Source organism: Aythya ferina (assembly GCF_964211825.1).
Source record: "Aythya ferina genome assembly, chromosome: 1".
NCBI lineage: Eukaryota > Metazoa > Chordata > Aves > Anseriformes > Anatidae > Aythya > Aythya ferina.
The window spans coordinates 141783121-141810577 of record NC_140296.1 but is presented as its reverse complement, the minus strand read 5'-3'; the positions used below and the strand labels follow the sequence as shown (position 1 = coordinate 141810577).

General features: G+C 41.2%; 1 protein-coding gene across 42 annotated transcripts in view; it reads left to right on the top strand.

Annotated features, from left to right (window-relative positions):
- The window catches only part of CACNA1C (calcium voltage-gated channel subunit alpha1 C), a 476864-nt gene that overhangs the window by 383268 nt on the left and 66139 nt on the right, over nucleotides 1-27457 (top strand). For 27 of the 42 annotated variants that reach the window (XM_084499540.1, XM_084499518.1, XM_084499526.1 and 24 more), the window contains 11 exons: nucleotides 4778-4910; nucleotides 6238-6367; nucleotides 10026-10085; nucleotides 13889-13995; nucleotides 15022-15109; nucleotides 15552-15659; nucleotides 16345-16397; nucleotides 16505-16651; nucleotides 17431-17632; nucleotides 18091-18249; nucleotides 21730-21840. In XM_084499540.1, the coding sequence (XP_084355666.1) occupies nucleotides 4778-4910; nucleotides 6238-6367; nucleotides 10026-10085; nucleotides 13889-13995; nucleotides 15022-15109; nucleotides 15552-15659; nucleotides 16345-16397; nucleotides 16505-16651; nucleotides 17431-17632; nucleotides 18091-18249; nucleotides 21730-21840 (1298 nt within the window). Of the gene's footprint in view, nucleotides 1-4777; nucleotides 4911-6237; nucleotides 6368-10025; nucleotides 10086-10221; nucleotides 10282-13888; nucleotides 13996-15021; nucleotides 15110-15551; nucleotides 15660-16344; nucleotides 16398-16504; nucleotides 16652-17430; nucleotides 17633-18090; nucleotides 18250-21729; nucleotides 21841-27457 lie in introns of all 42 variants that reach the window. The other 15 variants (XM_084499513.1, XM_084499544.1, XM_084499548.1 and 12 more) reach the window with 3 other exon arrangements.

The window sequence follows — 27457 nt, the reverse complement described above, 5'->3', positions numbered from 1 at the left end:
ATGCATAAAAGGTTGTTAGAGGCAGGAGGGAAATTATCTCCATCTCCATTGTGAATAACAGAAGTAACAGATTCACACCTGGCAAGGATTTTCTAACAGTGAAGACTAGAAAAGATTGTGAAGAAGGTTGTGGAAACCCTGCATGTTAAGAACAGGTCAGAAAAGTCAAAAAATCTGCCAGAAAAGGCTTGAATATAATAGTAAGTTGATCCTAGCTTGGAAGAAGCATGAACTGGAGAGCCTTTTGTTGTCCTTTCCTGCTCTGCCCTTCTTCATTTCTATGATAATGTAACAGGCTGTAATAGGTAATAAATCACGTTCTCTTCTATTGTGTGATTCCTAATAAATGTCTGTTAATAGGTCGATGTGACAGAGTAAAAAAAAAGACACAATAGTTCACTTTAAATAGATGGACAAGAGTTTCAGGCAGGCAAAAAAGGAAAACTTCATTGAATTTGATTTTCAGTACAAAAGATCTGTGCATTTGCTATACTTGTATTGATCCATATTTGTAGCCTATTAATCAGTAACAGACTGTTTCCAATACCATGCAGTACAGTTTTAGCAGTTCCTGAAGCAGATCACTCTGTTTTTAATCTTCCAAACACCTCTGTAGGCACAGGGCACTTACTGCACACCCATCCCCAGTTGCTCATGTGTTCTGAGGAGTCTTTAGTCACAAGCATAAATTAAAACAGGCAGAGGTAGTTCTGTTTCTGTTTTTCAGCTAGCTTGGATTTGCAGACCGTTATATTTTTTCAAGTGAAGATACACCCACCTGTATAGCAAATTTAAGCCTACTGATAATAGAATTATGTTTTAGTTACCTTCTGTAGACAGCTTAGAAATAGCCTATCATGACAAAAGCTGTATCTACATTTTTGTCTATTTGACAAAATCTGTATCTACAATTCATGTCATGGATGTTTTATCTGCAGCCATTCTGCAGTGTAGGATTAGAAGGCAGAAAATTAAGTAAAGACATTTTAAAACTCCTGCCTTGGAGTACCAATCCTTGGATTGGCATATTTTTGAACAGAACCTGACATTTGAATGGATGCTCCCGTCTCCTAAAGCATTATCAATGCAAAGGGATAGCATCTTGGTAGTTTGCCTTTTTGTAATGCCATTTCTAAACAGGCTCCCATGGTTGTTCCCAGAATTGTTTTTCTACTCTTTGTGAAGAGTGAAGTTACTTTTTCTCTTTTCCAAGCTGGAAAGAGAACTCTGAAACCCCTTTTTTTTTTTTTTTTTTTTTTTTTTTTTTCCCCTGAAAAGAGTCTCTACTGGCTCACACAATTGTCTGACCACTTCTTTCAGAGTTCACGGAAGTTACCACAAGGCTCAGATGGAGTAAAGTTTTGTAAATCACTTGTTAGATACTATTTAGAATAGTCATCTACTCCATTCTGCAGTATGAAGCTCAGAAACACCAAGGCCCTCTCAGAGCTGGTATGGCACATCACATCTGTCTTGCGTAGTCAGTTCTGGGGAACCAAGCTCTAAGGCTTTCCCTGGCATTAGCAAGCAAGAATTTCCCAATCCCCACATGTACCCTGTCCCTTCATCAGCTCCCTTGTGGCTGCAGACCAGCCCAGAATCCTTCTGCTGATTGCTGTGCAGCCACATGCAGCCCACCTGGGAAAACCTGTTTTCTGCCCGTTTCCCACATGTGGATCCATTTCAGCTGTTGTTGGAGGGAAACGTCTCATTGCTTCTTAGATGCAGTCAGCAGGTTCTACCCATTTTCAGAATATGATTTAACCTTCCCATGGCTGTGTATTATTCCAACCTCTGAAAACATCCTTCAAGCTAACCCAATGTACAGAAACAACTAAAAAGGTTGATTTATTTGTTTTCCCTTTATTCTCAATCTACCCCCCTCTGTTTCCGATTAGTTTCTATTGCCTCAACCAGAGTTTTCTCAATAACCCCTTCTGACTGTATTTGCTCCATGGTGTAGCTCTTAACCCCCAGAATACACTGTGTACTTGCAGCTCATCCGTTCACCTAGCCACTTTGCTGGAGGGAGGGACTAGTTCTTCCAGAGATTTGTGTACACTAGAAGGATTATTATGATGACATGTTTATTATAGGAAGACAGAGAGCAAGTCTTGCAGTCTGGTACAGAAACAGACAAAGAATTCAGAACGTCAGATGAAGGTAAAAGCTTGGGATGATTCATGGAAGCTTGAAGCAAAGCAATGTCCTTGCCCAAGAGTTCTGGTCTTTGTATAGTAAAATGAAAAAAAAATCCTCACCATTGAATATATCACTGATGCTGCACTATAGCTTGTTTGTTCTTATGGCTTCACAGCCAAAGGATGTAACTGTTCTAATGAAGTATAACTCAAGACGACAGCCCCAGATTTAAATTTCCTTGAACTTCAGGAGAGTTCAAAACTAGAACTGAACTTGGCAGCTCTCAGTCATGATTCCATGGGAGGCTTGAATAGAAAAGTCAATTTTTAAACACTAATATACCTTAGGTATAGAAAAAAGAGAAAAATGTAAGATTGCAGATAATGAGTTCCCCAGCCAACATGGGAATACTGTGTTGACCTTTGCTTGTATGAATGCCGGCAACTATGCAGCATGCTGTTTCTTTATACTGATAGATAGCTTAGGCAGTGACCTGAGCTGAAACTGTAATCATGTTATCCTTTCTGTATTTGACCCTCAGTTTTTCCTTTTTTATGTGCCCTAGACCCTACTTTATATGAAAAACATTTAGAACATTATTCTTGCTCCAAAGCTGAGGAACTGAATGTGTTTTCCAGTCTGAAGCTAGGTGGCTGTTATAATCATTAATATATTTCTTGCACTGTGACAGACATTAGAAAAAGAGGAGAGAAGCAATGTTCCTTATGGTCTTCACCATGCTGATACTTCTGCTAAGAGACCATTTTCCTGACATGTTGTTTCATACCCATTTGAAAGTGTTTAAAAAGAACAACACTATGAGAAAAAACCTTCTTTGAGAAAGAGTGATCTTATAATGAAGGCACAGAACTGGGACTCAGAATAGTAGTCTTTTAGGTAAAGCTCTCAAACGTCCTACATGGTCATGAACATAAGTATTCCAGACTGTTAAAGGAAAAGAATGTGCTTACCTCAGTCCTTGTCAGACCACTTCGAAATCTATAGATAAGAGGTGCAAATGCAAAGTGCTGTAATATTATATATAAATATAAGCATTAACACCATTTTTTCAAGTACTATGCCCAAAAGTACTTCTGAAAGAATGAAGTCTGTAGAATGGGTATTATGAAGTGTTTTACAACATGAAATGGAGCTGTTAAAAAATAGACCTGCTTAGAAAGTCCAAACTCGATGTGCCAGATCAAACATTTATTCAAAGATCTATCAAGTGAATTTGAGCTGAGCTTTTGGTACTAGAAGTGTAAAGAAAGAATGCTATTTGCATGCAATAATGACATGCATTGAAAAGGCCACTTTTCTCCTGTCTCTGACATCTAGATTGGGATCTGTGTTGATAGGCAAATCAGCATCTTTCTGATGCATCCATTACCAGATCCAGTACCATATCCAATCCTAAAGGAATAGGTTCTTCATGGAATTTATCTCACTTCATGGAGTTAAGATAAACCTTTTTAACTAGTGTTTCCGCCTTTGCGTTGGCTGGAAGATGAATCAGTTATATTTTACCTGTCAGGCACCCTTCTTAAAATATTTCTTCCTGTCTTGCTAATTAAGTGAGAGGATTGTGAACTTCAAAATATTAAAATCCTACCATATCATTTACAAAACAGCATCTGATTTCAGCAGGTGGAAGAAATCCTCAAAGGTGGAAGGTTCTCTTTCACATACCACTCAGCTTCCATCTCTACATTTTCTTCCTTGAGGGTACTCAGTGATGTGGCAATGGCTTCATGAAGAGCTCTTACACAGAGGAGAAAGATAGGTCCTGATAAGCTGGAGAAAGGGTCTGAAGAAAATAAGATGCAGTTCAATAAGGATGAGGTCAAAGTGCTACTCTTGGGAATAGTCAGCAGCACAAATGCAGGGGGGAGTAACAGGCTAGGCAACCATTCTGTGGTACAGAATCTGTGGTTCTTGCAAATCAAAAACTGATGGCAAATTAATACAAGAGTGTGAAGAAAAGAAGTGTCCACGAAAAGCATTTAAACATGAAAACAATATTATAAGAAGTAATTAACTCTCCCTTGCACCGGTAGGACCTCAACTGCAGGTTAATCCTACAGACAATACAAAGGAAAGTAGAGACAATGATCAGAGATCTAGAGAACAAAGCACCTCAGGAAAGACTTGTTTTTGTCTAGGAACAGGAATGCCTGGCAAAAACATAGTAATGGTCCTCAAATATGTAAAAGCCTTCTGCAAGAGGAAGGGAATTATCTCTTTTTCTGTGTCCATGGAAAATAATACAACAGATAATGGATTTAGACTACAGCAAGAAAGATTAAAGTTAGCCATTAGGGGAAGCTATTTTTGCAGAAGGGACAGTGAAGCATCTGAGGATATTGTGGATTTATCAGCATTGATGGTTTTGCAAACAGGCTAGATCTATATTTGCCAGGATGGACGCTGGCAAATGGGCAGTGGACGGTGCCTTGGAGAAGGGAAGTGGACAAGGAACCACAGGCTTTCATCATCTTATTGTGATAATTGTAAGTTTCTAGCTCTAGTTCCAACAGAAACAAATGCCACGGTACTCCATAAGGGGTAGTATTATGCATAATAATAATAATAAAAAAAAAAAGTATGAAATAAAAAATAGAAATGTTTCTTGCAGCAGAGGAAGATGAGGAAGAACCTGAGATGCCTGTTGGCCCTCGACCTCGCCCAATGTCTGAACTGCACCTCAAGGAAAAAGCTGTGCCCATGCCTGATGCCAGCGCTTTCTTCATCTTCAGTCCTAACAACAGGTATTTAAGAGGCTGCTCAGCTGCAAAAAGGAGGAGAGGAGCAGGTCCCCCTTTCACAGTGGTCCCCAGAGGTTGTATTGTGCAGAGCTCCCTTCCAACAGTTAATACCAGAGACCACCTTTGACCACTCTGTCTTTCACCCTGGCATAAAATCTCCATATAAGCACAAATGTAGAAAGCACTCTGACAGCATTAAGTGGGAGTACAGGGCACCTGCAAGTCTGATTGAAGACACAAATCTTCAAAACTTTGGAAATAACAAACTCAGAGGCAAGTCAGTAATTGGAACTACCCAACAAATTCAGGTCCAAACTGCAAGCAAGCCATCATGCAGTCAGTCAAGCATGAAGTTGGAGCTTCTTGTCCTAATATCCTCTAAAAAAATACTCCCAGTAAGGAGTTCCTGTCTTTCTGCTTATTCCCACTGACCAAGAACAAGCATGCAAGAAAAGGAATGAGAAGGATAAGAGTCCATAGCTCTGAGGGGAGGCTGAGGAGAATTATTTTTCTCTCATACTCTTCCCTCAGGCTCCCCCATGCAGTGTGGCTTCACATTGCCCCACCTCTCTTTCCAACACCAGTGTGTGAGACCAGTACCATGAGTGGAGGGTGAGCAGGACCCACAAGGGAATATATCTCTCCAAGGGTTCAGAAATAACCTCACTGCTCAGTGGTCTGTAGAGTGTCATGTATCCCAGTGTCTCCCTTGGGGACTTTGCCTCCAAACAGTCTCAAAGTAAGGCAGGGCTGTAAAAGCACAACAGAATTCAGAGCCTGTCTTCCCACATCAGGGTTTGTGCCACTCCTCCTTGGTATGTGCAACCGGGAGAGCCTGATGATGACTGGGACTCATGGAGCCTAATGTCAGCTTTTCCACCCACCCACTGTTGCTTGTTGGAAAAGTAAATTAACCTCTGCAATCATCTGTAAAATTGCTATAATAGGGGCTTGGAGGCTTAACAGCCAAAAGTAGAGCTAAATGGATTAATGAAGTGCCTCTAGAATTATGTAGGTTATGAAGTTTAACTCCTCGTATCCTGCTATCATTGTATGGAAGGCACATATCAAAACCACGCACCAAGTGTGAGTCCTGTGGGCAGCCCTGGTGCATCACGGCATGGCACAGCGAGCCAAGGCTGCCCAGCACCTAGCAGGGCAAAGCAGAGCTGCCTGGGCCATTGCTCTCCCAGCCACTGGGGCAGAGAGAAGCTGCTCTGCAGAGCAATCCTCCAGGGCCAGCCTTGCCAGCAAAAGAGGTAGAGGGGGATGTTTCCCAGGTTTTGCTGTTCTCTGAGAGATAAAGTTATGCCTCTCCTCTCTCTTTCAGGTTTCGTGTCCACTGCCATCGAATCGTTAATGATAACATTTTCACCAACCTGATCCTATTTTTCATCTTGCTCAGCAGCATCTCCCTGGCAGCTGAGGACCCCGTCCGACACCTCTCCTTTAGGAACCAAGTATGCTTACCATACTCCTTCCCTCACTGTGTATTAGAGGTGTGGTACAAGCAGATCATGAGTCGTAGCCAGGAAAGGCAGAAAATACTACATCAGAGGCTTTGGGAGTGATCCTCTGCCCTGATTTGTACCTTTTGTACACTGTGTGTAAAATCATCGGTTTTTGCAGGGAACATGAATCAGTGCAGAATTTGGCTTCTAGTTCATTTCAGAAGTGTCTCTTAGGGGTAGAAGGACAGAACTGAACCAAAATTATTGCTCCCTGGAATTTAAGGCATTAAAAATGGGCTGTAGAAACATTGATTGGGGTTCAGATAATTCAAATCCGGGGGATTTGCAAGTTCTCTTTGGAATGTTTGCTCTCCTGCCACTTTTTTGCTTGTCTGTTTTCTTAATATTTTTTTTCTTTCCTTTGAGTTAAAAAGCCCAAGGCCTGATTTTCTCTTTGTTCACCCTGGTTGTGAATCAGGAGTACAATTCTTGAGTTTGATGCAGTCCCTTTGGGGGAAATTTGTGTTGTCAAGTTTAGAATCAGGCTGTTTGAGTGCAACCTGCAAAGCTATCACTGAGTTTGAGATAATCCTCAGAAAATATGCTGTGCTCCTCTCCTTGCCAGGCTGCGGGAAGAAGAGGAAGGCATTCAGCACAGAGATACATTCTCACCTTCTTTCCTGACCATTTGTATTAGCCTTTTGAAATGTTCAGTACTTAACTTTGCCAGAGGTAGTTTCCATTTATCTGGGGTCATACAGAAATCAGAACTGTCAGCAGTCATATATGAGACTTCTGACCTCTGCTGTCTGCAGTGGCATTTTGGTGCCTTTAAGCTGGAGGAGCTTTCTAGACATAAACAGTGGGCCATTTATTTGCTTATTAATATTAAAACTTTAATTTAATGCTCATTGTTCCATCTAGCAGAAGAATTTCAGCCTGAGCATTCATTTAAATGCACATGTGCATGCAGAGAATGTGTTAATGGAAGCTGATTCCTGAACGTATCTCAGTGTTGCTTTGCATTTTGTCCTAAAGAAGGGTACTAAGTAATAGTCAAACGTGTGTCTAATGATCCACTTGTGCATGGCTGAGTGTGCCCACCATGTAGGGCTAAATGTATGTCAATATGTATTAGCACTGCAGAATGATGTCAGCTGGCATATGGGCTTCTGCCATTCCACAGACTCTGCTGCATAATCTATAGCAGAGATATTTAAATGAGAAAAAAAAAAAATAGTAGTGAAAGATGTTTGTCTTGGATAAAAGAGCTGAAGGTTTGGTGCAAAGTGTTGTGTTGTGTATTTGAACCCACTGATGTTGCATGAAAATCTGTGTTTAATTTTTGCAGGTACAGGTGTTTAAAATGTATCATGCAAGGGGACACTGACAAGATGTTTGTGTTGTAAATGTTGTCTGCCTTTACACTTTGACAGTAGAACAGTAAGATTGTGTCCTGCTCTGTGCCAGGGAGGGAAAGAAAGCAAACTGAAGGCAAACACAGTGCCACACCCTCACGCTGGGATAACATAATTAGGCGTTCACCTTTTGCAGACCTGTACTGCTGTTGATGCAAACTGTCCCAGAGCAGGAAGACAGGAATGGAGAGAACCCCTCCAGCAAGGGCTAGCAAAGAGGCTTGGATACTGCATCTGTCCTGGGGTGGGCTAGTGGCTGCATCTTTCCCGTGTCACACAGGGCTCAGGCAGCAAGTCTGTGGAAGTGCCTCTCCAGTCTGATCAAACAGCCTTCAAATCCCAAGCAAGACATAAAACTTTATGGGCTCACAATATTCTCCTGTTTGCATCCTGGCAAGGTGCTCTTTCATTTTAATATATTCTGGATTAAATATATATTTAGGTAATAATAAGTATGCCTGCTGGTAAATGGTACCACCTGCACAGGTGAGAAGTGATCATTTCCATTAGGCGTGATTTCATCTATATGGAATGTCTTTACTAGCTGCAGCTTTGGGGCCAGATTCACCAGTATGCCCTAGCTGCTTTGCAGTGCTCTGGTGATGTAAAGCAGCTGCAGGCCCAGCTTAATCATCCACTTTAATCAAGTTTATGGCTGCTTTATATCAGTGGAGTCATGCAAAGCAGCCTTAGAGTACCCATGAATTTGGCACATACATTATAAAATTATTCCATTGATATAATAACCAAATGTCAGGACCTAGAAGGCAGCAATGCAAGGGGACATTTCCAGCTATGATGTGTGGGAATTAATATAGAATGCAACTGAGGTCTGTCCATCCTTGAAATGGCCCTTTTTTAATTTGCAAAAAATTACAGACCCTAAGCCATCCTCGAAGAAGATAAAACAACTTCTGTGTAAGTCTAGAGGTCAAAAATCCAGCAGTAACCTGAGGGGTTTCAGGTTACACAGTAGCAGTAAATGATATATGTCCCCATTTGACCTTCAGTGTCAGCAAATCACTCTAGGTTGGGGTCATGCTTAAATGGTGCAATCTAAAATAACCCTGTAGTTTGCAATAGCTACCGATTGCCCACGGCATACCAAGCTGTAAGAATCTAGCCACCTTTGGGTTTGTATTAGAGCAAGACCATATAGATGCAATAAGAGACATGGGATGGGAAGGATAGTTCTGTATGATTATCAGTATTTTAGCACTGAAGGTTTAAATTTGAAAATTATCATGTTTCTTCTGCTTCCATATATTGGCCTTCAGGTTTAGAACTTGATTAAGCTAAAACAACAGTAATCCAAGGGCACGATACTTTTGATTTTTACCATTTGCAGTGTAGATAACATCAAAATGGTTCGCGATATTGGAATATATTGGAAACAAATGGAGTTAAAAAGTTCCCATTTACTTTTGTGAGCTGTAGGTCAATGGGCAGTGAAAGACATCTCCATCCTTGATGCTGTTACTTTGAAAAATCTCTTAACCCTTCCAGACTTGCTGTTGCCTTCTGTGACACTTTAGGGCCGCTTCTTGTGGTCTGCTATGCATGCCACGGGTATGCCCACCACTGGGTCTAAGTTCATTGGAACAAGGGGTGTTTCAGCTTGCCTGTTATACAGAATGCGAATGGAAAGATGCAAGATTTAAGTCAGGCACCTTTAGTGCATGATCAAATTATGGTCACTGTGATTCTGTTCAACTGACAGAGTATTTGTTATTCATCCTGATCCAGGGCAAGTCAGGGTATAGAAAAAAATGAGCTAGAGCATCAATTTGCAGTCTGTTTTTCTTCCTTCACAAGAGACACAAAACAAGCCTGAATGGCAGTTAGTGAGAAAAAATCTCATGTTTTCCACTGAGAGACCAGATATCCTTGTATTATCAGTTTGGAAATCTGTTTGTGAAAAAAAAACTTGAATTGTCTGTGCTTTATCACAATAAGAAAAAAAAAAATAGAAAAAAAAAAATCCTACAACAACAACCAAAAGCTTGTTTTCCCTCCACAGCCCTTATGGGATTGTAACTCAGAAAAGATTTCATGTAATGTGCTGCTTGTCCTATGTGCCAGGACCTTCACTGCACTCAACAGGACGTCATTACAAAACCATTTCCTATATAACCCTCCTTGTTCCCTTGTTAGGAGACTTGTGCATTTGATTTTGAACTGTGATTTCCCATTCTGGTGGCCAGTCACTGATCTACCCTCCCCACTCCTATTCCCTTTTGTTTTTACAGATTCTCTTTTATTTTGATATAGTTTTTACTGTCATTTTCACCATTGAAATTGCTCTGAAGGTAAAGTGCCCATCTTCTCTACCATTATCTGTTCACAAGCTTACTAGTTTTCTGCCACTATCTGTTGCTAACACACACGCCTGTTTGTTCCTGGGTCACGCTCAGTACAACTAACCCGATTGTGCTTATTTTTCAGATCCTAGGCAATGCAGACTATGTCTTCACTAGTATCTTTACATTAGAAATTATTCTTAAGGTAACCAATCTGAGCAATAAACTCATTTTCTGCTTCTTTTTCTTTCTCTCTTTCTTTCTCTTTTTCTTTCTTTCTTTCTTTGTCTCTTTCTTTGTCTCTTTCTTTTTCTTTCTTTCTTTGTCTCTTGCCTTCTCTCACTCTCTCTTTTATTTTTATTTTTCTTTTAACTCCAGTATTATCTCTACACAAAAGATTGCTTATCTTTTGGTTTTATGCTTTTGGTAGTTGCTTAAAAAGAACTCTTATGTGAAGTTTTGATATTCAGACTTGTAAAATAAGGCCAATATCAACACAATGCTTTTTTAGGGGAAATGCAATGACAGGATAACAAGTAAGAGGACCAAGAAAAAGGCCTTCTCTCCAGAAACTGTTCTCACTACCACAGCCAGTCTTTCCAAAACAGGACTTATTTGCTGTACAAAGAATCCCGAGCTCATGCTCCTCTTATACATGCTACAACTCAAAGAGAAGGTCTCAGTTCTGCACAAGTCATGAGGCTGGGTCAAAGAGCAGCCAATGCCTTGTGGAAGGTTACAGGGTGCACAGCCAAATAGGAGCCAGGCAGTGATTCTACCATGGAGCACAGTGCAAAAGCTCATGTTTGAGGAGCAGAGAGTTAACCAAGAGTAAAAATCACCAAAACATGAGGGACGGTGGTTACAAATGAAAATTGCTGTACTGCCTGTTTAAAACCTGGCTTCATATTTCCCAGGAAACGTGCTCTATACCAAAGGAAATGTGCAGGAGAGTGTTTTAGCTCAGAATAAAATAAAAATAGGCTGCCTCATTCTTAACTCTAATTTTCCCAAATTTGTAGGCTAATAATTTAAATAACAGTAATTGGGCAAAGTTCTGGCTTTCTAAATGCTAGGTTCATTTGGCAGCTTGTTTATTTTTCTCAGCAGGCTAGTTCTAAGTGCTGGCAGGCAGCACCTTAGAGTTGCTCAGATCTTGCAACTCAAGACCCTAATAACAGTATCCATACTGGAGGCTGGCAAGTAGGGTGGCCCCTACATATTTTTGTAGAGAGGAATGCTTTTTGACATGACTTTAAATCAGCAAAGCCATAATATTCTCCAAAGAGGTGTGCATATTATGCTGCTGTGCAGTGTGCATCTGTGTTTACACAATAAATCTGAACATGCACACACCAAATGGCCTATCAAAAAGGCTTGTCAAAAAAAGGAAAGCATCTTAACACCAACACTTAAAATCAAAATTGTAGTTCAAGTCTTAAATTTCTATACCAGAGCACCTTCCCACCTGTTCAGACTTAAAGTAGCAATTCTGCTCCCATTGAAGCAAATGGTAACACTCCTCATGACTTCAGGGGAATCAAAACATAACGTAACTCACTGGTGTATTGCCCTGTTTTCCTCAGGGAAGTGTGCTGCATAGTACCTGTTTCTGAGCTTCCTGATGCCCTCCCATTAACTTCAATGGATTTAGGTCACCACCCTTGGATTTTATCCAAGTACAAGTAGGAGAGGAGTGCAAAGAATACCAATATTTAAAAAATTCTTCTGTTCTTGCCCCATCAGTTCCTGCCTCACAAGTTCCTGGGTTTCTCCAGGCCAGTTTCTCTGCTGCCTTGTATTAAGCACAATCTTTTGCACAACAGAAAAGTTGATGTAAATAGTAAGAAGCAAAAGAACAAATAACTATATGATTATCAAAACTGTAGAGAAACAAACTTCATCTGCCCCCATGTTGCTGACAACACATACAAGCACACACTGCCATGGTGGAGACTGATGAAGGTTAGCAAGGTGACCACCTTTGCAATGTTTTGAACATGCCATTGAAGATAGTTATGGCTTGGTTTTAAATGGCACCCAAAGAGTTTTTGTTCAGCGTACCAGGTGGGAGGCAGACACAGGTTATATACTGACACAGGTTTGAGAGTCTCTTCTTAAATAAAAAATCTCCCAACCACAGTTTGTATAGAAATTAAACTCAACAGAGCTTCCCCTCCTGATTTCAATGGTGTCTCCTTTTTTTCAAGTTTGCCATACAAAATATAATCAGTAAAGGGCATCTTTACCACCTTTGTTATGGCAAGAACCCTCCCCTTCCCGAATCAAATGTGTCTATAAGTATAAATTCTAAACCAAGACGAGTTTATACTTCCTCCCCTTCTCAGTTCTGTCTGACCGATTGATAGTTGGCTCCCTGATGTCATGGATGTTTGGTGAAAAAATTATCTGATATACCATTTGCCCTTCCACCATCCTCTGGCTACCCGGTTGTCACAGGTAGGCATGGCTGGAAACCACTAGTAGCTACGCCATCCTGAGCTACTAGCCAGAAAACTCCCGTTTTAATTTCTAGTTCATACTTCTCAGATGGAAGAGTCTGGTCATTGAGGAACAGTCTAATGACGTCTGCTTCAGGTTACTTTAGACATCTAACTTAGATGAGATTCAGAGGACTGAATTTACAAGCCTGTGTTCCTAACCCAGGTAATGAAATGAGATTAGCAGCTCGGGGAATGGGGTTTCTGCAAAGCAGCTATGTTAGATTACTCACTGATGCTAAGGTAGGTGGTAAAAATACGATTATCGCTTCTCCCTCTTTCGCCATGCCAGACACATCTAGTCACATTCTGAAACTGAGCTCATTCTAAAATTCAGAATCAGGACCTTTGCTCTCCAGAACTCAGAAGGGTTTAGGTCTGACATTGTGGCTGAGACACATTTCTGTTTATAATGGCTCTTAATCCACCTCTGGAGCTGTGACATCCTCCTTAGCACCAGCAAGTATTCAATAACCCTTCATATCCAGAAGGGGCTGAGCCTCCCCTGTAAAATATGTAAAATCTTTCCCTTCCTCATCTGGGTGATATTCGTAATGACTACGTCCACAAAGAGGCTTCTTGGTCTCAAGGAACCATAGAGAACCCTTGGGTTCTGTTAGGAAAACAAAGTAGAAAATGGAACTGCTTCTAGAATAAAAAGGAAGGAAACTGTGTAGAGGTAGGAAAAAGCATACAGAAGTAGCAAACTGAAGAGAACAGGAATTCTGCCTGATGCTTCAGTGCAGCTCTAAAGCATGAAACCCTGGAGGGATTCTGTTCTTTCTTCACAGAAGAAAGAGAGCTCAACTGTCCACTGCACCTGGTATAACCACAGAAAAACATCACAAAAGAGCCCTTTTTGTTTCATGTATTTTATTCAATTTAACTAAAGAGGCCTTTATAAAATACTAGTATCATACTCACAAGTGTCCTCTGCCATTGGAAAAATAAAAATAAATAAATAAAATAAATGCATAGGATTGCAATGAGTAGTTTTTGCAAACACTCTTTTCTCTGCTTTACTGATTCAGTATGTTATATACTCTGTACACTCTAAGTGCGTATTTTTCTCACTGCACCTAGTGTTGGCTTTCCATAGGTAGGTCTTTCATAGTTATCTTACTGTCTTCTTCACCCTCTCTTCTTTCCATGGGGACTCAACTTCTCCTTTGGGGCCTGAGGGTAGATTGTCTTGTCTATGTTAGAAATACCACCCCTACCCAAATATATACTCTGAGCACAACCAGATGAGTTTGGTTTCTGAACAGATGCTAACAGCAAAGTGTGTTTGTGTCGTGTGCCTTCCTGCAGATGACCGCATACGGAGCTTTCCTCCATAAGGGCTCCTTCTGCAGAAACTATTTCAACATCTTAGACCTGCTGGTGGTCAGCGTTTCTCTCATCTCCTTTGGGATCCAGTGAGTGAGCTGTTTTCAATTGGTTGGTTTTTTGGGATAGTGGGACTGGGCTGGGAGATGATACCTCAATCTCATTCTCTTATCTGGGTAAGATTTTTCTCATGAGCCTGGAGGTATTTTTCTCAGATGATTCAAGAGGCATTAGAATTCATTCTCATGAGGGGATGTGATAATTGGGAAATGCTATACTAACGACCTGGAGGGAACATCTTCCAGAAAGAGCAAATGAGAACAAGAAATTTGATCCATTGGGAATCATAACACTCAGCTTTGTTCCAAGATTTCTGAGTCACTTTATCAGTTCAGGACAGTTAAGTGACTTACTGTTCCTTCCCAGAGCTCTCATTACCTCTTTATAAAATGGGATGATAGTGATTTTCTACTTCCTAATATACCATGAGTCTTGGTCAATGGAAGATCATCAAGTGCTTCAAAAGCTATGTAAGAATCTGCAGAGCACTGGTGGCAGCATCAGTTGAGCCTGCTTCTGTCACTCCATTTTGTATTAGTTGATTTGCTAATTTGCTTAATAAGTTATAGGACCTACCTGGACAGTATACCTGTAATGACTGAGTCACCCAGACTGTCCATTCTTCTGTGAATATTTCAGCAGAGAACTTCTATGAGCCCTATCTGAAAATATCTTGTGATGCCTACATATTGGCACAATTTCCATTAGAAAGCTACAGAATATTTGGCAACTTGCCTTGCTTATAAGAATAAATAAATACAAATCCCTGCCCATGTTGCATTCCCTTCAGTAATACAACAGAGACTGTCAAAGCCAAGAGAACATATACTGGTGCTGCACAGATCAGGAAACAAGACCTACTAAGATAGCACCAGGGAGTGATTTCCTTATTCCTGAGGTGCCAGAGCAAGTAGAAATTAATTTACTCTCTAGTTATGGTAAGCATCCTAAGGTTATGTAGGACTTCAGATGAGAAAGTGGGTGAAATCCATCTCTGCTTGCAGCACACCCCCTATATTTCTGTCTGTCTCAAGCTTTATAATACTTTCTTCCAGGTCCAGTGCCATCAATGTGGTGAAGATCCTGCGTGTTCTGCGAGTACTTAGACCACTGAGGGCCATCAACAGAGCCAAAGGGCTAAAGGTTAGAAGAGTCTCAATGTATTCCGTAAAGTATATATCTGAGTTATTTCAGGTTGCAAGGACTTTTGTGACAGTTCAAGTAGTGTTCAAGCCTCATCACAAAAATTAAATGATGTCATTTTCTAGGGTTTTTTATGGGTTCGCAAGCCTTGCAGTATTAGTTAAATCCTTCCTGTGGGCCTTGTGGGTGCCCAATTATGTAAGGCTCTGCTACTGGACCATTCAGAGAGCTAAGCTCTGGAATTTTCCTACCACTCTCTGCCTGCTTCCAAGAGTACGAGGATGAAAGTAACAAGCTGATTTTTTCTCCCCTTTCCTGACACTTAACGGGTAATAGTTGAATTAAATATTTGTATTTGTCATTGTAGCCTTGGGCTTCACTCCTAGCCAGAGCAGCTCAGGACAGTCCTGCAAGTTATTTTTGTTCCTATCTTCCATTGCAGCATGTGGTCCAGTGCGTGTTTGTTGCCATCCGAACCATCGGAAACATTGTGATTGTCACAACTTTGCTGCAGTTCATGTTTGCCTGCATTGGAGTTCAGTTGTTCAAGGTAAAACCATTGGACCCGTTCATCCAACCATTACACTGAGCAGTTTTCTCGGGTGGGAAGAAAAATATCAGGAAAAACTCTGAGGAGGGGAGATGAAATCTTCCATGTGAAAGACAGTGTGGGACACTATCATAGTTACCTGGGCTTCTGCTACCAGGCGTTTCCCAAAACTGGATCAGGTATTTTCAGAACTGCTGTGCTCCACCTGTAACTGTAAGAAATCACCAGTAACATGAGTAACACTATTTTCTAAATTGCTTGTGGCATGACAAGTGAAGGGGGCTGTTCTAAAGGATTGGTAATTGCAGGCTGTCTACCTTCCATTTTGTAGAAGATGGGGTATGCCAGCTAATTACTGGAGGTTACTCATTCACTTCCTTACATCTGCTTTTATTTCTGTGCCCTTCACCACCCTTTGGACAATTAGTGTTTGGCAGCGCTCGGGGTACATACACCTCAGGACACACACAGAAAAGCACTGTGCAAGCAGATGAAAGCTTGTGCTCTTGAACTACCTAGATGCAGGCAACTCTTGATAGAGTTTGTTCACATCTGCCTGCAACAGAGCATGTAAACATACCCATAGAAGTTACACAAGTAGTAAGTGCAGCCTTCAGTACATGATCTGCCTTAACTGTTGCACTGTCAAGAAAGGAAGCTTCATTCTTCTTTCTTCCTCTTCAAGGGCAAACTCTACAGCTGCACTGATAGCTCCAAGCAGACAGCAGCAGAGTGCAGGTGAGTCTGACCTTTCCCACTCGGCCCATTTCCCTGGCCACACGCTCTCAGGGCCTGGCACTAGAAGTGCAGTTCTGTCACTTTCTCTCTCTCCTCTCCACCCACAGAGGGTACTACATTACGTACAAGGATGGTGAGGTCAACCAGCCAATGATCCAGCCCCGGAGCTGGGAGAACAGCAAGTTTGACTTTGACAACGTCTTGACTGCCATGATGGCCCTCTTCACTGTCTCAACCTTTGAGGGCTGGCCAGAGTGAGTGCTTCTTGAGATGATGCAACACTAGTAATGTCCTCATTCATTTCAAAAGAGGAAACTCAGAGAACAGACTTTCCCATTCTAAGTATTCAAAAAGTCTAAAGCATTGTATGTAGCAATAGTAGCAGCAGTCATTGTAGTACTGGGTATGTACTAAATTCCTCAGGACCTGTAGGAATTGTGGTTCCTGTACTTGTAAGCAGTGTATAGCACTGTCTCTGGTTCTCAATAAATGATTGTCAGTAGCAGCAGTAATAACAATATTAATACAAATATTATGTACATAAAGGGATATAAAGCACCTGTCAGGCACTTACCAGTATTGCTATGTGCTGCAGGTTTCCCCATGGAGCCAGTGGTCCAATTTGAAATACAGCACTGCTAACTGTGCAATATGGGTAGACACAGGATATCTCACCAGGCTATCCTCTCTTTGTCACAGGGGCTGAGGACTCCCACAGTTCCACTCAGTCAGAGTGACATGGGCATGCAAGGTTATCGTGGGGTTGCCCCTGAAATGGGTTACAAGGTGATGCCAACTGCAGTGTTAACAAATGTTAAAAGTGCTGAACAGGTTCAAACATATAAAGTCAATAAAAGCTGTGTTCTCTCTTTTGCAAGAGTTTATACTCAGATCAGTGCAAGTCAGTGCATCTGTGAGTGAGGTAATTTTGATACAATCTAAGAAAATCACAAAACTGAGTTCTATAACATCACCTATAAGGCCTCATGACAGCTGCAGATTTTCTCTGCATTGGGCTCCTGTTTGCTTTCAGGTTGCTGTATAGGTCCATTGATTCCCACATGGAGGATGTGGGACCCATCTATAATCACAGGGTTGAGATCTCCATCTTCTTTATTATCTACATCATCATCATTGCTTTCTTCATGATGAACATCTTCGTTGGTTTCGTCATCGTCACATTTCAGGAACAAGGAGAACAAGAATACAAGAACTGTGAGCTGGACAAGAACCAGGTAATTTACAATAACTTACTGCCACTAAGGATAGAAAATATGTTGAGAATAAGCATTTAAGAGAGAAATATAACCATAGAGGGACATGTGAAAGTGCCAACAAGATATAAGCTGGCTTCACTACCATCTTTAAGAAATCTGGCTTAAAAAGTAAAAATAAAAAATCTTGCTGTAAGATTTGTACAAAGGAAAGTATTTACTTTAAAATGTGTGCTGTGCCATTTGATTCACTGAGATTAGATGAAAGTGACAGCACTCTGTGGTTAAAGTAAATACATATGGATCTCTACAACAGGTAGAATATATGCATTCAGATTAGAAAGATTAGAAAATCTTCTTCCAGGCATTGTCATTTCAGAAAATAACTTGAAACACATTGTGTTTTTTTATATCTGGGAGTAGCTGATCAATCCCATATTGCATTTTTGATTTTTAAACTTACCCTGCCTCTTTCACAGCGCCAGTGTGTAGAATACGCTCTGAAGGCCCGGCCTCTGCGGAGATACATCCCTAAAAACCAGTATCAGTACAAAGTTTGGTATGTGGTCAACTCCACCTATTTTGAATACCTGATGTTCGTTTTGATCCTGCTGAACACCATCTGCCTGGCCATGCAAGTAAGTAAGCAAGCAGAAAACCTCACAGGTGGTGAATTATTAGACCTTGTTTGGGGAAATGTAGAAATAACAGAGGCTGAAACTTAATTTCACCTTCACACCATATGTTGAGGGAGAGGAACATGATAAAAGGCATTGTACTGTGTTCACTCATGATGATATTTAGTTAGAATTAGGAACCTACCTCTCCTCTTTGTGCTAATATGTGATGCTTCCAACAATCCTGTTTATCTTGTTTTAAAACAAATTTTTTAAAAATTATATCACTTGTCAATTCAGTGGCCTCCGTAGTAACACGCGACTTCTCAATTCTGACTTGTCTCCTATGAAATGCAAGAATAAGCCTTGAACTGTCACTCATCTAACATCTGAATTTCAAGTTTTAGCCTTTTCTATGTTAAAAACTAGGGAGCAAATAAGCTGGCAAACAAGGCAATCAAGTAAAGTGGGAATTGAGGGTCCCTATTATCTCCGTTGTTCTACATTAAGAATCATATAAATTTGTTGAGAAAGAACCTCTAGAAGCTGTATTTTCTACTCCATCACCACAAAGTAGGATCAACTCCACCTAAAGTATTTCTTGATAGTTGTTTGCCTAACTTGCTTCACTAGTGATGCTACTGATTGCTCTACTACCCACTACACTGCATTCATTATCCTTAATGTGTGAGGGTTTTCCAAACATCTAGTGGGAATCCACCAAAGAAAAATCTGCAGCTGGATCTACAAGAATAGCAAATAAAGGTAGTAGATTAACATGTGCAGGTGGAAGAGCAATAAAGGGCAATAAGACATAACCTTTACTAAGTGGTCAGTTAACAAAAAGGAAGTTCTATGTTCTTTTCAGACAGGGAATGAGCCTGTGTAGACACAAACAGTTCTGTACATTTCATAGAATCATAGAATCATAGAATATCCTGAGTTGGAAGGGACCCTTAAGGATCATCAAGTCCAACTCTTAACACTGCACAGGTCTACCCAAAAGTTCAGACCATGTGACTAAGTGCACAGTCCAATCTCTTCTTAAATTCAGACAGGCTCGGTGCAGTGAACACTTCCCTGGGGAGCCTGTTCCAGTGTGCAACCACCCTCTCTGTGAAGAACCCCCTCCTGATGTCAAGCCTAAATTTCCCCTGCCTCAGCTTAACCCCGTTCCCGCGGGTCCTGTCACTGGTGTTAATGGAGAAAAGGTCTCCTGCCTCTCGACACCCCCTTACAAGGAAGTTGTAGACTGTGATGAGGTCTCCCCTCAGCCTCCTCTTCTCCAGGCTGAACAGGCCCAGTGACCTCAGCCGTTCTTCGTACGTCTTCCCCTCCAGGCCTTTCACCATCTTCGTAGCCCTCCTCTGGACACTTTCCAACAGTTTCACGTCCTTTTTATACTGTGGTGCCCAGAACTGCACACAGTACTCGAGGTGAGGCCGCACCAGCGCAGAGTAGAGCGGGACAATCACCTCCCTTGACCTACTAGCGATGCCGTGCTTGATGCACCCCAGGACACGGTTGGCCCTCCTGGCTGCCAGGGCACACTGCTGGCTCATATTCAACTTGCTGTCTACCACGACCCCCAGATCCCTCTCTTCTAGGCTGCTCTCCAGCGTCTCATCGCCCAGTCTGTACGTGCAGCCAGGGTTTCCCCGTCCCAGGTGCAGGACCCGGCACTTGCTCTTATTGAACTTCATGCAGTTGGTGATCGCCCAGCTCTCCAACCTATCCAGATCCCTCTGCAAGGCCTTTCCACCCTCATTCAAGTCCGCAACTCCTCCAAGTTTGGTGTCATCAGCAAAATTGCTCAAAATACCTTCTATTCCTACATCCAGATCGTTTACAAAAATATTGGAAAGTACCGGCCCTAAAATGGAGCCTTGAGGGACCCCACTGGTGACCGCCCGCCAGCCTGACGCAGCCCCATTTACCATAACCCTTTGGGCCCTGCCCGTTAGCCAATTGCTCACCCATCGTATGATGTTTTTATTTAGCTGTATGGTGGACATTTTGTCCAGTAGGATCCTATGGGAAACCGTGTCAAAAGCCTTGCTGAAGTCCAAAAAAAATCACATCAGCTGGTTTCCCTTGGTCTACCATACGGGTGATCTTATCATAAAAGGAAATCAGGTTAGTTAGGCAGGACCTACCCTTCACAAACCCATGCTGGCTGGGACCAATGACTGCTTTGTCCCCCAGGTTTACCCAAGCCTGTCCTTTTCTGGCTTGTTCCTTCCACTCTGCCTTTGCCCTTGGTCTCTATCGCCTTCCTTTTTGTTTTGAGTCAGTCCCACTCTTCTCTCAGCTGAAGCATCTACTGCTATACTGTCATGAAGCAGCAGAGGGGAGCTGTTTTCACTTGGGAGCTTTGGAGCATGCTCAGCTGCTGTGACATTGGGGCATGCACAGGGCAGATAGATCTAGAAGCTGGTGAGATGTTTGTGAGCCCACAGGCAGGACAGCATCTTCGGAGATTCTAAGTCTATATCCATCCCGAGAAAAGCACAGTTTTTGAAAAACTTACACTTTGGTTCAAACTAAGAAAAGCCACATTCGATTAGAATTCCAAGTTTTTAACCAAAGACCTGCAGGTACTGAAGTCTTTCAAGGAAAATGTCACGAGCAACTTTGAAAATTCCTCAATAAATCCTAGCCTGTCCTTCATGTATCTGAATTGTTTTAACTAAATCTCCTTTAAATAAACCACCCTGATCCAATGCAGAATGGGAAAATTCAGTCCAGGTGGTTAAAAATGTCAAAATTAAGCAACTACAAACAAGGTATTGTAATATGAACTGAAAAACAACTTTGAAATAAGGTAATGGGTCCCAAGTATAAAGACTTTGAAATAAGGATATGAAAAATGAGGTGGCAAAATCTGCAGAAGATATTATTTGAATTAACAGATGACAGAGCGTAACTTCATAAGATATTAATAAAGTTAAGTGAATGGTAGCATGATTGCAAATTTAATTCAGAGTTGGCAAACACGAGATAATGCATATTAGAAAGATACGATTTGAGCTGTTCATGTACTTTGCAGAATCCTGAATCAAGTGCAATTATTCAGGGAATGTCCTGATATCATTATGAACAGCTCAGTGAAACCCCCTGTTCACCGCACAGTAGCAATCAAACAAAAAAAAGTAACCCAGGTGTTAGGGAAGGGTAATATAACAAACACAATTTGAAAGTGTCTTGTACCATTATGTAGATTTATAACCCTCAACTGGAACGATAAGTATGATTTTGGTAGCTCCCAATCAAAAAGATTTTTTTAAAAAGAGATGAGATCCAGAGTCAGATTGTAAAAATGGCTAGAGGTATAGAAATGTTTATGTTTGAAGGGAGATGGGAATTCTAAATTGAAAAAATGGAGCATGCTGGGGTTTATGTTAGATAACCTTGATGTAGAGGGAGATTAGCAGTAGTCCTGTGGAAAACCAACTAGCTGGCATGTCCATTCCTCACTGCTCTCGGGACACTGTTTTTCAGCACTACGGTCAGAGCTGCATGTTCAAGGAAGCCATGAACATCCTCAACATGCTTTTCACTGGCCTCTTCACTGTCGAGATGGTCCTGAAATTAATCGCCTTCAAACCTAAGGTAGGTGCTTTAGGTGTAGAGTTTCCCAGCCTCTGTGTGTGTGTGCATGTGTGCGGGGCAGCTGTGAGGAGAAGGAGGAGGTGAAACTCTCTGATCTATCACCCCACCGATAAATGAGCTGGACAGTTGCTCTCTGGATTGGAGTCTCATGTGTATTTAATAACGTTTTCACTGGAGAGTAGACATGCTAAATAAATAAATAAATACAGAAAAACAGCGACACCTGCTACTAGAGAAGGTTCCTAGTTCTCTGTTTTCCTTAAGTTATAATAGTGACACTATGTTAAGGCTATAACATGTTTTCCATGCTGAACATTATTCTGATGTTCTCTCTGACTTTCTTAAAATGAAATAGAAATATCATCCTATGATTAGTCTCCTGGCCTAAGTGATGCTAATAAAGCATGACTCATTTTGGGTTATGAGCCTTTGAAAAAAAAATGTTTCTTCTGGGAGGACTATGGCTTAATGCTAGTTTGAATTACTTTAGTTTTGAATTCAATACTTCATTGATAATACTCAGCACCCTAGAAGGTCCTGTCTGAAAGTATTGTCCTGTCCATTGGGCCATGGCGTTCTGTATCTTGAAGGATACCTTGAAATGTTAAGATTGGCAAATACTGTCTGAAACATCAGTTGTGACTAAGATGTCTTTCTCATTAAACATGTAGAGGTTCACTGAAGTTAAGAGCTCCCAGCTCTAAACTAATATTTTTTTCATCCTCAACTCAGAAACATTGCTCTGCCATTCCACTGAACTCAGTCTTTCTCTTGTTATTTCTGTGTTGACTTTACTGCTACCTGGCCTCTCACCTTCTTCCACAGCATCTAGGAATTCTTCTAGTAGAGTCACAATTTTGTATTTTTTCCTGAACCCAGTATCACTGTCCTTTCTGAAATGTAGTTCTCTTGAAGGTTGGAAACATCTCATGCTGTCCTTGTGAAGGACTGACGTTTTTGTGAGATCTCAAACACTACATTGGGAAATTTAGACGTATCATCACCTGTTTCAGACGGGATTTCAATATTCAGGAGGGATCTACTTTTCACTTTTGACATTTTGTGTGGTCTATTAGTGAGCAAATCTTCTGGCAGAGAAAAATATTATCTGCACATTGTATACCCACAATTGTATCTCACAGGCTTTGCAATTCTCTTCTGATTTCATGGTTCTACTTTACAAGAGATTCTTAACCTTAAGAAAGATGAGTTTCTCTGGCAGAATTTATTTTGACCATTTAGGGATGGAGTCCAACCACTTCAAATATTGAGCTCTGTACATATGCAGGAAAAGCTTTACCTGACATTGTTGCCTCTAGCAGTAAGGAGCTGGACTTGATGATATAGGAGGTCCCCTCTACTTCCCTCGCCTTACTTTCCCATGTTCAATCTCCTTTTCAAGTTTTGCTGAACCACAAAGAGTTAAGCAAAATCAGCTGAGGACTGATGAGGGTGTATCCTCCAAATAGAAAAACACTGGAACAGATTGCCTAAAAAGATTGTGGAATCTCTATCATTTGAGGTTTTAAGATTAAGTTAGCCGAACTTTTCCTTAGAATCAGTTTAGGAATGTATAATCTGCCTTGGGACAGGGGGATGGACTAGATTATGTCACAAAATTCCTCTCAGCCCTATTTTCCATGATTTTGTAATTTCCAATTTATATCTCCAGCTACTACAGTATAGTAAATGTGAGTATATAAAAGAAGTTTTCCTTGTGACCAGAATAGTGGATTATTAATAAAGTCTTCTCAACTAAGTGTGAGACACCAAGCTCAGATTGGGCCCTGCCCATCCTGAAAGAACAGCCACATAAAATAATAAATCTGTTTAAAACCACAGTCTGAACTGTATGCCAAAAGTAGTTCAAATCCATTTAATTAAACTGTCTTAAATTGATAGCTTAATTAAATACCTTTGGGAAAATAAACATTTTTTTTTTAAATGGGCCCACAGGTTTTACAGGGAAGAAAAACAGGAATGAGCTTGTGAAAACAACTAGTACAGCAAAAAGTAGTGTCACCAGTATTGTATTCACACTGGATTGTGTTGAGTACCAGTGCTTTGTGTAACTTGCCATTCAGTACAAGGATTTGGCCTGCAGCCTTCATTCCCTGCTCCTTATTGGCCAAACCTGCTCTCCAAAGGAAACCACCTGTCTCAGAAAACTATTTGGACCAATGTGGACCAACACTGGGGTGCACAGTGTGCTCATATTTAGGCTTCCCCTTTTGGACTGAACTCGAACCTGCCTAGAATATGTTCTGATATGGGAATCTCTCAGCATGGAGAAAATTGTTAGCACAGCCCTCTGCTTGGCCTAATCCTGTGTCCTCCTATCACACAAGATATAAAATAACCTACCTATATTTGCAGATGGAGGTTGTCCCTAGGAATAATGGCTGAAAACGTCCAGAAAGATTTCACTGTGTCACCTGGGTGAACATCACTTTGGCAGTCACCATCCCCTACCCTCTAACCAACCAAGTTCACCAAACAAAGAAACGAGATGCAAAATGGTATTTTAGTGTTTCCCAGGTACCAAACGGCAATTTCAGAATGCTGAATGCAGAAATGCAGAATTGTCTGCTATTTCCAGAGCAGTAAAACACAAACCAGACTTTAAGCTCTTTTATTCAATTTGATTTTGTGCTCCAACATCACTTTTTTTCTGTCTGAAGAGTACCTAAAGTGAAGAAGCTGTAAGCTTGTTGTCAGTAAAACTGACAAGAAAGCAGGAAACTTAGGTAGCTGAAGGTGTTGTGTTCTTGCCTTAGTGACAATACCCAGGAGAAACTGGCAGAACAGAACTGAGCACAGAACTGAAGGTGGTGAACTCCACTCTATTTTCTATGATTCTGCAGTGCTTAGCCCAGCAGAGGATGCAGCAGCTAACCCTCCACCACAGCAAGTAGCACACTAACTGACTTGTAACTCTGAAGCAGCTGCCACAGAGCTTTTCTTTGCACAGTCACTTCCTAAAGGCACCTTGGAATGAATGGTCTGCAGCAACAATACGGGATCACATTTTTTTCCATCTGTGCAAATTAGAACAAGCTGCTGTTTATTCATACCTTTGCTACAAAGAATTGCTAAGGGAACTGGGAAAGATCTCTGGGATGCTAAGAGCTGCTACCACCATAGCTCCTTACAGAAGTCACCATGGGGACTTGCCTCATGGAGGGAAGTTCCCAATATGCAGAATTCCTGCTGCAGGCAGTGGTGTGGTGTTCAGTATTATATAAAGTAATAGCAGTTTATTGCCACTACAATACTACTTACTGCTTGTGTACTAATGGAAGAGTTGGCAGTCTCTGAGTGCACAGATTTTTTAATGCACACAGTTTTTCTTTCTTTGCTCATATTCTGTGAAGAGATGTGTCCTGCTTATTTGCTGCTCCTGATAGTGAAGGTGAAAAAAAGTAAATATACAGTCAGATGCACAGACGTTAAGTAGGAGCACATATCTGCCTGACTGCAAAGATTCAATTGGGATAATTCAGCCCTGCAACTAGTCCTTATGGTAAGAGCAGAGATATACTTATTGAAAAGCCAGCTGTAGGAATAAGGAGCCACGTCTGAGACAGGGCTCATCTTCTAACACTTAGAGAAAATATGTGAAGGAGGTAGAAAGGCAAAGGTTCTCCTAACTAAACATACTGTTATTTTGGGGGTTGGTTGCTCTAGTCAGCTTTTTATTGGCCATCTTCTGTGAAGTGTTTTGGTTTGTTTAGTCTCCAGGGAGGCTGTAGAGAAGAGGGGTATGTTAGCTGTAGTAGCTATCTGTGGGTACAGGTAGCACATGCTGGGCAGGGGCAAGGCCAGCCTCTGAGAGCCCTTGTGTTTCTGTGTGATGCATTTTGTGGAGGAGAGGATCAGTTCTCCCAGGTTTCTTGCAAGATAAATATAAGCACAGTATAAGACAGCTCATCTGTGTCTGATGCAGTCTTGGCAGGAGGGTGTGCTAACAATGCGCAAGAGAGATTTGGGTTGATTAAGGCTGCTGATATAGAAAACATCTACTACATGCCCTCCATCTCCTTACAGAGTATTAATGTGCTGCTCTGAAGCAAAACTCCCAAATGGACCTGAGTGTTTGTCTTGGCTAAAGCGCATAAACTAATTCAAAAGTAGTTACTTCAAAGAGACAGTCTAGAAGTAATGCTGTTGAGCCAAGGCCTTTTGCTGCTTTGTTTTTCTAATTTTATAAATTCTCCAGCCCATCTGGTGAGCTGTTTTCCAGTTCCTGCATGGAGAAAGCTGCTGCTACTTCGTGCATTTTCCAAAGAAAACTACTGAAGGGAATGAGAGGTGCTCTGCTGTCTGGTGTGCTCACAGTTACCACTGTCCTAGCTTCTTAACAATGTCACCGCAAGGAGCGGTCTACAAAGGACCAGCTGCTCTACAAAATCTGCCTGGAATTTATCTTTTCAACTTACAAAAAATGACTTAAAATTCCTATTCATATGAAGCTGCACCATCTGTCAACATAAGTGCTAATATGGGGATGGATTCTCCTGCAGGAATTTCAGATCTTTCCAGCTCTCTGGAATGGGTTGTTTTACTGATGAAACGTATCTAATTTTATTTCGGGAAATATTTCATACGTCCTCCTATTAGCAAGGGCAGGACTAGTAATCTGAGAGTTTTGGATTTTCTACCACTGTCTCTGTCATCTCAAAGCATAGAAGATATACCAGTGGAACTACTCCCATGCATAAAGTAAAGCACACAGTCATATATTTTGTCAAATCCAGGTCTGTGTGTGGAAAGGGAATCTTGGGGATTTCCTCTGTGGAATTATGACTGTCAGAGGGACTACAGATCACAAGTCTATTCCCTTTGCCAGACACTGTCAGCACCTTTCTTCCCTGGGTGTTTATGGATGTTACTTGTAAAGCAGCCTGTAACGACGCCATCTGTCCTTCCTCAGATAGTTAGCTCAGTCCTTCATTTATCACTGCTACTTTCCTCTGAATTCTTGCCATTCCTTAATGTCATTTTCCTGTAGCAGAGTTCAGAGTTCTGTGCACTGTTTCAAACAAGTTTCACATTCAGTACAAGGCACATAATCCAATGTGATCCCAGGAAGGGCTATGACCCTCTGAGTTGTGGAAGTCATGAATATCAGCCATGGTTATTTCTTAGTCTCTGCTTACTGATGGATCTACCTGTCCTTAGTGTTTCTTTCTCTCCTGATGTATTTGCCCTTCTTTATTCCTCTTTAAGCACCTCTCACTCAGCATTTATCATGCATTTGATGCACTGTTATCTCTTCTCAAACCTGCACAATGACTCATCTGTTTTTGTTCCCTTTTTACTACTCCATTTCTAGTACATTTATGCCTATAAACAGATCTCTGAGCAGTCTCTCCTGAAGTCACACTGGCTGCCTCATACTACTTACATTCTTCTTTCTCACTAAGATCATAATCAGTCATTCCTTGATCAGGATAGAAGCTCCAAGCAACTGAGATTTATATTCAATCTATTTACTGCACCACTGAAACAAGGTGGGTTAATTTTGGAAATCTAATGCTTTGTGTAGTTCTCCATTCTAGTACCTTCAGAAATACCCAAACAGCTTAGGATGCTGCCCCAGCACCATTCATCACAA